Source organism: Cyprinodon tularosa, unplaced genomic scaffold (assembly GCF_016077235.1).
Source record: "Cyprinodon tularosa strain WSP-4 unplaced genomic scaffold, ASM1607723v1 ctg221, whole genome shotgun sequence".
Lineage (NCBI taxonomy): Eukaryota > Metazoa > Chordata > Actinopteri > Cyprinodontiformes > Cyprinodontidae > Cyprinodon > Cyprinodon tularosa.
Window position 1 is genome coordinate 707,965 of NW_024038824.1, and position 11,566 is coordinate 719,530.

The following is an 11,566-nucleotide window of genomic DNA, read 5'->3' on the forward strand; positions in this document are numbered from 1 at the left end:
GAAATGTTAATGTATAGTAAAATTGCTAATCCTCTGTGGTTTGATTGTTGTGCCAGCGTCTTGCCTCTTGACCTCTGACCTTCCCTGTGAAATGCTCTCTGGTCCTGTGGCTTTTAACTTTTTCTTTTTTTTTGTAAAATAACGCAAGATGACAGCAGAACTACTGCTGCAATTGGCATGCTCAGTGACGTTTACAACATTAACTAGAATCATGCAAGTTTTTTTTTATTTTATTTATCTTCTGCTGATTCTGATGCAAATTAAAAAGCTTAAAACTTTCAGCCTTCTTTAAAAATACAAAATATATATCGAAGCAAAGGAGTCTACCTTGCTAGAGTTAAAGCATCATATTGTCTCAAAATCCAGTTGAAATGCTCTTCTTCAGCCATCTCCCCGAAAAAGAATTTGTTTTTACATTTTTGCTTAATTTAGTCAGATATTTAGGAATCATTATTATATGTCCTGAAGGTCAAAAGGCCCGCAGCAACACAAAAGGAGCTGCTGATAACATCTAGTTGGATCCTACATGTGAAAACTATCTTCTGTATTCTCCATATTTCACAGTGAAGGAGAAAGTCTGCAACAGAATCCCTTTATTACAAAGAAAAGTCCCCAGACCTTGAACACCCTATTTGAAAATGTGTTATGGTCCAATGGTTTAGAACCAAAAAGGATGTCCACCAATAAAATACTATAAGACAGTGAAGCATGGTGGTTGCAGCATCATGGTCTGAGGTTACTCGTCTTCACATTATGCTGAGATTTAACTGGTATCTTTCAACTAGAATGTTTTGGCCCCTAACTCCAGGTTAGAACACTGAAGACAAAGAGCAACTTTCAGACAAAGTCTCTGGAGTGACCTGAACACGGCAGCAGACTGAATCAGATTTGGAGAACTTTAACAGGCAGAGAGGGTAAATACGAAGATGTAGGATACTCATAGACTCCTTTTGAAGTCCAAACACTTGAACTGAGTAAAAAGTTGCCTCAACATAACACTTCCCGTTATCAAAGACATTGCAGTCTTTAGGTTTTCTTTAAATTTCCCTTTTATCTGACTGTTTTTGTGTGTTTTAGTTGATCTGTGCAGAATAAATTTAGTCAGGAAAAGAAAAAAAAGTTTTTAAGTCTTCTAGAATTGAAAAACTGACCTTAGATAGAAACCTTTTAACCAATCAGTCTGAATGATTTGATTGAATAACTCTATAAGTGCCCTCCAGATGGTGTGTGGTGAGTTGGTGCTATATAAATAAACTGATTTAATTCCAAGTTATTTATAATCTCTATTTTTAATATCCATCACACACCAGAACCTTTTAAGAGAGGTCCAAAAACCTTTCAGACCTCCCATGTATAAATTATAGCAACATCACTGCATCGATTTATGATCCTTTCTGCATCATGGGTCATGTTTCATGCTGCATACGTCTTCACTTAAACTAATGTCTGATATATTAAGGCTTCAGATTAAATCTAGACCCATTTTGCGAAAGTTCCTGCAGAGAGTATGGTTAATCTCATCAAGGACAGAGAAAGAGCCCTTTCAGGTCCTTACAGACTGATTTTTTTGCAGATTCCTCTTGACAATAGGAAGAGGAATCAGCCGGTAGTATCGCACTGCAAAAAGCAGAAACTAATTCTACAGGAGCCTTACCTCCAGCTGAGATATTACAGAAAATATGAATGCTGGTATTATCAGTGATAGGTAACAGTAAAAGGGAAAGCTAAGGTTTACTTTGCAGCAGTTAAAAGCAGGAGGCTATCTACTGATTGATCTAGAGAAGATAAATGGTTCATATAAAATACAAGTTGATATTGTGGCTCTGATATGTAAAATTTAAAATATAAATGTAAGTTATTTAAGCTGTATTCATTTAAAATTCCTGTTAAATTGTTTCCATTCCAGGAATAAAGGATTGTCTGTCCTGATGAGTTATAGTCTGTGAGCCATGAATGCAGTGATATTTCTGTCTGACACATTTAGCAGATTTTTCCAGTGGGACTTTTCTCAGCCAGAGTGCACAATTAAGGAATAAAATAGTAGCTGTAGAATGGTTAGAGATATACTCACACCATTTCACATGTTCCATGTTGATGACTTCTCTTCCCCCCAAAAAAATCCCATCTTTAAACAAAGTGTTTTGAAGAATGTGACTTTAGCAACTAATAGGAGGAGCAAATTTTTTAGCAGCTTTCTTTTTTTACAGCCTACAATCTAAGCTTTTAACTTCAACATACTTTTATCATCTTCTCATAATGCACTGTTGGACATTTTTTTACTTTTTTATTTTGTAATCTGAAATAGATTACTTTAAATAAAGTCACAGGCAGCAATCTACTCTGGGGTAATGAGTTTGCGGATAAGAAACATCAAACTATTAGTGATGAGCTTAATAAATACTTGCCTCTGAAGAAAGACTAAACCCATTGATTAGAAGCCATAAGAAGTCCTGTTTTAAAGCTGTAAAGGACACAGCAACAACGGAAGATGATCAAAATAAGAGAAAACTTGGGTCCTGTGGCATACAAACAAAACATTATGTATGACAAAAACTAGAACAGCTCGCGGCTCACCTCTCAGCAGAGCACGAGCATGCACATTCAGCAGGAGCAGCGGTGGACTGGTTTAGATCCGGTCTATTCATTTTTTAGAACGGCCTACTCAAAGTACAGCCATAAATATCAGTAAGAATTTGGGGCAAGACTTGGAAAATAAATGTTAACAGGTTCTCTGCATGCACTCTGAACTGAGCGTGAGCTGCCCTGTTGCATTAGGCTGGTAGAGAGAAACCCTCTAAAAAGGTTTGTAAAAAGTAGGAGGGTGACTATAAATGCACTCCACAGCTGGGATATTTTAGAGATCTACTTGACATTGTGATACCCTGTAATGGTTCATCATTTAGTATCACAATAAAAAAGCAATATTCCTGCAACCTGCCAAATGAAAAGGATGAAAACGGATATTCCAGTTGCAGAACAGTTCTCAGCTAACAAAACAAACACTCCGGTTTGACAAACTGCTGCAGACTCAATGATAAAGTGACCGTCTGCTGTGGCTCCATGTTCATCCAGGGGGAGCGAGTTCTTCAAAGTCAGTGACTCCACGCAATAAACTGGCTTCCTTTAGATATATAACTTCTAACCAATCTGTCTAGATGTTTTTATTGAATTGTCTTCATAAAGTACCTTAAGATGATGTGTTGTCATAAAAAGCTGCATGAAAACAAATGTAAATTTTAATAAATCAGCAACAGTTTCAAGTAATTAATTTAACATAAAACAACAGAAACTGCAGCTTTGGGTTTTGATGATTTGCGCCAGAGCTCCCTCAGCTCAGTTTTCCAGTTGCACTTTGATGCAAATCAATATTTATTCATTTGCTAATGTGCATCTGTCTCTTCTATATTCTGATCAGTGATTTGATTAACTGATTTGAGACCAATTTTCAGTTGATAATATATATTAAAGATCATATTCATATCCACGATTCGATTGAGAAATGTTTAATTAACATGATGAATTTATTTTGTGGAGAACCCGAGATTCAACAGCTAGAAAAACGAATATAATAACCACCAGTAGAGGGCGCGAATCATCGGACACTGTTTGGTGGACAGCTCCTGGTGCTGAAAACTCAGCAATCACAGAAACTGCACAATCGAACTGCCACAATTCATGACAAAAACACAAACCACGAGCAGCGCGTGGATTCCACGCATCCCCAGACTCTCGTAGATGCAGGAATACATTAAAAGGTTCATGGGAATTTGTCTTTCGTTTTACATATGTAAGAGAGGGGAAGGATATCTCATTTCCCTGAAACCAAGTCCAAAAACTTAAAGAGCAGCAAAGTGGTGGATAGCATGAGGGTAAAAGAAAAATAGGACTGAATGGAAGAAAAAGAGTAGAGAGAAAAGGAGATAGAGTGGATGAGTTCAGATTTGAGAGGATGAACGACTCACTTGGTTAGTGAAGAGCTGTGCGCTCTCGGAGATGAGCAGCTGGACCAGGATGTGCAGCCCGGAGGTGAAGAGCCCGGCCAGGATAGCCCAGGTGAGCGGCAGCGGCAGCATGCTGTAGGTGGCGAACAGCGTAAAAAGGACATACCCCACCCCGTCCCCCAGCAGACCGTAGCCCAGGCCGGCCGCCAGGATCTGCGTGGCCATTGCCACCCAGGTGACCACTCCACTGTACTGCAGGTAGCTGTGCGAGGTGGTGTCCTTCCGCACCACCACTAAGGCACAAATGACCACCTCTATGCCGGTGAAAAAGCCCAGCAGCATCCCCTTGATGGGGTCCATGGGGCTGGATGCCAGGGTGAGGTGCAGCACCAGCAGGGTGAGTTTGGTCACCACGTCCAGGATGTTCATCACCACCACGGATTTGCGCCTCTGGCCCAAGAAGTAGCGCTGGTAGAGCCGCTCCAAGTCGCGGGACTTAAAGGCGTTCCGCAGCGTGGGGAAGATGACGCCCCGGTATGTGTAGCCCCAGTTCAAGAAGAAGTCCGAGTTGCTGGGCGCGCAGTCTATTTGGAGGAACCCCAGGTCGCTGCTGGCGCGCTCAGGGAACACTTTGGTCCCACCGTTGTTGTGCCGGTCCCCTACCGAGGTCCGACCCGCGGACTGCTTCCGCGCGCCCTGGATCGGGTCAAAGGGGTCGTCTTTGACCCCGCCGCCGCCGCCCTGCTCGTGGATGAAGCGCTGCTCGGTGATGTGCCGCACCGCGTTCTGCCACAGCAGCCGTTTTGGCCGCGCGCTGCCGCCGCCGCTGCCGCTGCTGTTGTCGCTGCTGCTGGGCGTCTTGTTGATGGTGTACAGCTCCTCAGTGGCGCTGGAGCAGCGCACCTCCGACAGCTCCATCCCTCCGCCTCAGCTCCGATCGTCTGTGTCAATGTGTCTCCCCCCTTCTCCTCCTTCTTCTCCTCCACTCCGGACTGTCAGTCGGATCAGCGGTTCTAGGGGCACGACGTCTTCTCGTGCGCATCGAACCGAGGGCGCGTGCTTTTCTTTCGGGTTGGGGTGTGAACGGCGCGGGGCAGAGCGCGGCTGGAGGTCATTGTCAAGAGAGCAGATCCCTTAAAGAAGCACTGGTACCACTCCCGCCTCTCCTGGACCACCCATCATAATCCCTGTGTAGTAAAATCACCGGCTGGTGCGTCCACACAGCAGCAGCAACCTGAGCCACTGTGACCACACCGTTGGCACCATCGGGGGGTCTCGGCGCCGCGCCAAACCAGGACCCCTGAAAAACGAGGCGGGTCGCAAAGTGAGATTATGTTTCAAATTACCACGATGAAGGAAATCCCAGTTTTTCCCTTACGGTTCCCAAAAATGATCAGCAGCCGTGGGGGAAAAGGCAGAGCAACAAATCCATCAAATCCAAATTAAGAATCCAGAGAAAATTGATCATCTCAAACTTGTTGCTGCGCGTGAGCCTCCACATTCAAGACCAGAGCTCCATCCCGCGTGATGATAGCACCTGTCTGACTGCGCGAGGCAAACAGGCATGCTCCCAGTCAGTAAGTAAATAAGGCGTCCGATGCGTCTCCGTGCAGCGCGAGGATGAGCTTCACCCTCCTCCTCCTCCTGCTCCTCCTCTGGTCTCTCCCTATCAGACTGCCTCGGTTCCTCCTCCTCCTCTGTAGTGTTTAAAAGCGGCGGCCGCGTGCAGAGGCGCAGAGAGCGGCGGCTGGTCTCCTCCGCTCTGCTCCGCTGAGGTTTTTGACGTCACCGATGTATGTGCGCCCTCTCTCCCTCTCCCTAACCCACTGTGTCATCCCACGCTCCTCAGCTCATCCTTTTGTCTGCTCACTCTCTGCTTCCCTCCTCACTCCACGCCTCCTTCCTAAGATCCGTCTCTTCGCTTTTCCTGTCGGTAACTGGGTCACTTTTGGATCAGGCGCAGGCAGCCTGCATTTTGGATGAGGTTGCAAAGGATTTCCTCGGGATTTCAGTTGAAATCTGGAAACTTGATTTTATTGACAGAGACCTAACCAAATGTTATGAGTTTCGCATGGAAAATTTCTGCTTTCCAAGGCCAATTCAGTATTTGGCAAAATCTGACAGCAGAGATCAGATCCCCATAGAATAGAATAGAATAGAATAGAATAGAATAGAATAGAATAGAATAGAATAGAATAGAATAGAGAAGCTGTGGGTATGTATTTTATTGGTAAATGAATTGTTGTTAGTTGGAAAGAATTAGTCTGCAGGTTGTTAGGTGAAATTGTGTTGCAGCTTTACGGTCTCCTCCAGGTTTGAACAGACTGAATCTTTTTGCACAAACACATATTAGCTCAGAAGCAGTCAGTTTGGATGGAGATTAACAATCAGCTACAACAACTTTTTGCCACAGACTCCTTTAGGTTTGGATTTTGACTGATGAAGGCAAACTTTATTCTAAATCGATCCAGTTGGGTTTCTAGTGTATATACCCACATTCAACTTAACATTTGGGTGCTTATTTCTAATGCAAGAATGCAAGAATCTGAATTTAACTTTAAAGTCAAGGTATACATGAAGGGTAAATATGTCAAGTTTTCAATTTATGACATTCATTTTTATGTTCCCATTTTTAATTGAGAACATTATGGTTTGATTTATGCTTTAGCTTCAGTTCTGTTTTTGCTGATTAAAACTTTTTTTTTATGTTTTATTATATCCATCTAAAATAGGTTCCAGATTATAGTTCACTTTTGGGGAGAGTTTGTGTTCACCCTTGTAGTAGTAAGACCCTTGTTCAGAGGTTTACTGTTTTTTTTTTACATTCGTGACATTAGACATTCGTGTTTTGGCAGCTGGCTAAATTCGGCTCAAATATCAATAAAGCTCAGAATGATAAAGCTGTAGATTTTGTCTAATCTGGGGCTCGTGGCCCCCTCGGATGTTTCAACAGTAAACTCCATATTATCCATTTAGAAAATTCCCCAGAGATCTTTGCATTGCTGATCTTTTACCACTCTGATGCTGGTTAAAGAGAGATTAGCCACCAAGTTGCCTAAAATATAGACAGAATGTGGTAAAATCTGCTTGAATGAGGTTCCATCGTCCTCTTGCTGTGTGTGAATCTCTTGCCCCACTTTTCCTTATCCGTGAAACGTTGTGCCAAGGCCTGTCAGTGCTCGCTGGACTCGGATTAGATGGGGTAAAATTACTCCCTCCTAAACCTCGAGTTCCCTGTGAGGAGATGCAACCCCCCACGCACAGCTCCAGGCAGAAGGGAGAGTCGACTCATTGCTATTCAGTCTATTTTTACCTCGTCTCTTCTGCCCTGTCTATGCAGTAGCTCTTCCTTCTGCTGATTCCCAAGAACAGAGAATTACAGAAATCCAAACAGTCAGAATCAAACATTCCTTTCCCCATCCCAAAGTTGAGCAGTGAAACAAATGGGAGGGAAAACTCCTGAGAACCTCTACTGCAGAAACAGAAACTGCAGCATTTCCATAACAAACAGCATACATAACACAGAAATTATATTTTTTGGGAAATTCGATGTAGGCATAAGGGGATGAAATATAATGCAATCTAATGGGGATGACTAAAGTCAAATGTGGCTCAGTTTCCAATAGAAGATATCAATTTAATAACAGTATGGCAATATTTGACCTGTCAAATCATGTCATAGTTAATGAAAGTACCGTATGCCCACGTTCACTACTAGAAATTGGCTTTACTATGTTCTAAAGTGATTTAAATATAACCTTTAATATCTGATCAACCCCACAGATTAAAAATAATTCCAAACTAAATTCCCCATTTGAAACAGGAATGATTTTAGGCAGTTTGTTGGTCTAAAACAGTTAGACTTTGGTGATCTTAACCCACGTAGTCAGAGGGTGAAAAAAACATCATTACCATTAGATCAAATCCTGAATTTAAAATTGTGAACAAGTTGGGATGAAAACTATTTCTCCTTCAGCTCAGGGGAGAGTGAGGAAAATCTTAGACAACAGAGGTCTGTTTCTGAGATTAAACATGTATTTCCTTTAATTAACTTACTGTAGAAGTTTTTGGCTTTTATTGAGTTGGAAAATAACACATGCTAGAAAAAGCCCTGGAGGAGATATCAAGTAAATGTGACATTAACAATAGGCCTGCATGAACTACTAAATCCTGACACCACAAAATGAAGATGTTTAAATAGCAAGGTAGTTTTATTTATATAGTAGATTTCAGTAGCAAAACAAGCAAAGAGCTGTACATGGAAAAAATAAGTGAAAAAGTCCTTATAGTAGCAAAAAGGTCATTAAATCATTACTGAACACGAATTAGTGAAGAAAAAAATATCCTGATAAGATTGAGAGAAGAAAGAAAGTAAAGTTAGACTGGAAACTTAACTAATAATGTTCAGACAGCACAGTCAAAGGCCGCTCTGAACAAATATGCTTTTAAATTTGATTTAAAGCAGCTGAAAGTCTCAGATCTTTATAGAGTTTTCAGTGGAAGGACTGTAGAACTGGGTTGATGTGCTCTACTTTCTGATTATAAAGAATCCATTAAAAGTATGCATAAATAGAATTATATTTAGAAATGTTTTAATATTTTAGATTCATGCCAAATGTATAACTTCAAAAGCATTTATTAAAACACAATGGTTCTGTGGATCTGCAGTGGCTGCGGCTAGGGCTTTTAAGGCAGGAACCTCTACAGGAGAGAAACACCGGTTAGTGATCGCACAAATTTTATGGAGGATGATTATAAACGCACGAGTCACTAATCTGGTTTGACAGTTCAGTTCGTGCCCAGAGAACGTGGATGAGAGAGTTTCAAACGCTGAAGCCTATGAGGCTCCAGAACTAGCAGGAAGTCAGATCTGAGAAGATGAAGGAAGACAGGATAATCCAGAGGAGGAAGTCAGGAGAGAGATAAAGGTTTAGTCCACAGCAGAATTCAACAGGAGTCCAATGATAGGTCAGACAAACAGATCAGAGAGGGGTAGGCAGGCTCAAAGGTCCGAATGCAAAAACGGGTTAGGATCAGGCAATAAGAACACTATTGGAAACGCTAGAAAATTATCTACACCAAAGGCTGAAGAATAATCTGACGCAGATGAGTGTGAGCAAGCATCATAAATAGAGGCAGGAGCAGGTGGATCAGATGAGCAGTAATGAGAAACCAGGCAGAGTTAGACAGGGCAATGATATGAGTAATTAAGCCAGTCATCAGAGACTTGACATGAGGGGGCCCAGAATTGGGATTGGTTAAAGAAAGAGGGGCTCTATCTTAAGAGATCTGGATACAGCATTTCAAAACAGATGAGATCTGAGATATCTGATCATAAATTACAGAGTCTACGTTTGGAGAAAACCTGTCATGGAAAACCAGTCCAGCACAGTGGTAGAGAGCTTGTGATTTGGACTAGCTTTAGCTACAGGAGCTGGCTACATCCTAACTGGGTCATCAATGGGATTATGATCCTTAACACAGCAGCAGGCCATGCAATGGTTCAGTCAAAGTTTGAAAAAGCTTTGGGGGAGCTACAGAGAAACAAATGTCTGTAAACCTCAAAAGCAACGTTGGAGAGAATAGGGGATTATAGCTCCTCCATGGTGGAGGATCACAGCAGCTTCACTGCAGGTCTTCATTTCACTTCATGTTTTAAGTAAAATAGGGTAAAATTTCAGAGTTGGTAAAGCTTGAAAACTCCTTGTTACTAAGCCTAAATTCAGCTGCTGACTTAAAAGTATTCTTAGGTCCCTAATTTATTTTGCCACTGTCACATTAAAGCAGCATTCATTATATGAAGTGCATCAGTCTGAGCGACACCTCCTTCTTGAAAATGTCACGGCTCTCTCAGAAATTAAGCTGTTTGCCATTTGGTGCAGACAGACCTGCTAATTTCAGAGTGTCAGCTTGCTGAAAGCCTCACGGGGTCACAGGTGACAGCTCATCAATTCCAGCCAGTCGTAATTTGGGGTTTCAGTGACGAGATGACAGCTAAATGAAGTATAGTTCCAGCGACTCTCATATGCACCCACCTTTAACCAGGAGAGAGAGCTCAGGCACCAAGGACGAATGCTTCCTTTCCTCAAGCCGTCACCAGATGATGAGACACAACTTGGGTCCCTGAACTACCGGAGCCCCGCAGCTCAAATAGATCTCACCTTGAGAGACGTCAGAATGATTTCAGCCCGCAGGACCTGAGGTTCTTGTTTATAATAAGTTGTTTCCACAATTTTTCAGCCGCTGCGGTATTTATGATTCATAGATTCAGTGTGGACGCGCTTCCAGAGGGGCTTACAGGAGGACAATCTTTCATTTCAAGTTATCTAGATCAACAGTTTTACAAACTTTCAGAGGTTTTTTTATTTCTTCTTTTTTTGAGTTTTCTTGCTTCCTTATTTTCATTTATAAAATTTTCTGATAACTTTAAGAGGGTTTTGTCTTCTCTGTTTAATCATCAAGTGAGAATAAAGGCTCCTAAATGCAATCAGACAACTAACCACTCAATTAATAGAAGAGTCCCAAGAGGAGAAATATTTTTTAAGTGCGGAAGAGAGGATTCCTAGTTCATTGTCACAAATTCGTGTCGGTTTATCCAAATCTATCCAATTTATTGAGGCACTTCTGAAAACGTGCAACGAAAACTGATGTTTTTAAGTAGATGTTTTAAGCTTGATTTTCAATTTTAAGATTTAAATCAGCAAAGTTATCAGCAGCTCTGATGGGTTAAAAGTGCTGATCTGTAAAACATTCATAAAGAACAATCACAGTTCCCCATGTACTGGAGGAAATCACACTGCTGAGGAAAACAGAGCAAACGTCTGGTGCCCATTAAGACCAGTTTATATCGGAGTCTGTCGCTGTGCATCATTGGACCAATCAGTGGAGGAACAGACTGTACTGATGAAGTCATCTGGAGCAGCTCCACTGAGCATGAATAACACACACAAAAAAAAAAAAAACTGCTCTAATGTCAGCCGTGAATCATTGTTGGAAGTCTTGCAGTAAAATACATGTTGCTGATTATGGAGACGCGCATGGATCAGAAATGATTCATTCACTAATTAACTCACTGCTTTACTGATGAAACTCCTGCAGGTGATAGAGTCCAATTAGACATTCAGGTCTGGAACTGAGATGTATTGATGTTTTTATGCCAATGTTTTCCAGAGTGAAATGAGTGAACTAAACTGATGCAAAGTTTCTATTCTTTCTGAGACTCTTCTTCCTTTGAAAGTGTTGTTTCTGTGACGTAACTGTTAAACAAAGCCCAATTTAAGTCACAAGATGAATTCAAACCTGCTTATTCCATTATACTGTCAAATGATATAAAGGTTAATTCGAGTCAGATGATCTGGACGCTGCATGATGAACCGTAATTCATCTAAAGAAGTCCTGCAAATTGCATAAGGTCAATTCCTCCTTTAGAGTAATAACACTGAAAGGATTAAACATTTTTCATTCTTTCCTGTTTTATTGCTTTGAAAATATTTTGGTTTCTCAGGGGTAAATAATGACCCTTAAGCAAGTATAACTGCAGCAGGGAGCTTCACCATTGGCTACAAGCGGTTTTTAAAGAACTTATTTGATGATGAAATTGTAAATATAGGTTTTTCAGTCTCTTG

General features: G+C 41.5%; 1 protein-coding gene across 2 annotated transcripts in view; it reads right to left on the reverse strand.

Annotated features, from left to right (window-relative positions):
• The window catches only part of adcy8 (adenylate cyclase 8 (brain)), a 153,995-nt gene extending 148,241 nt beyond the window's left edge, over positions 1–5,754 (reverse strand). The window contains exon 1 of one of the 2 annotated variants that reach the window (XM_038286163.1): positions 3,963–5,754. In XM_038286163.1, coding sequence (XP_038142091.1) covers positions 3,963–4,859 — 897 coding nt within the window. In that variant the 5' untranslated portion in view covers positions 4,860–5,754. The remainder of the gene's footprint in view (positions 1–3,962) is intronic. The other variant, XM_038286162.1, reaches the window with a different exon arrangement.
• Between the last annotated feature and the right edge of the window lie 5,812 nt (positions 5,755–11,566).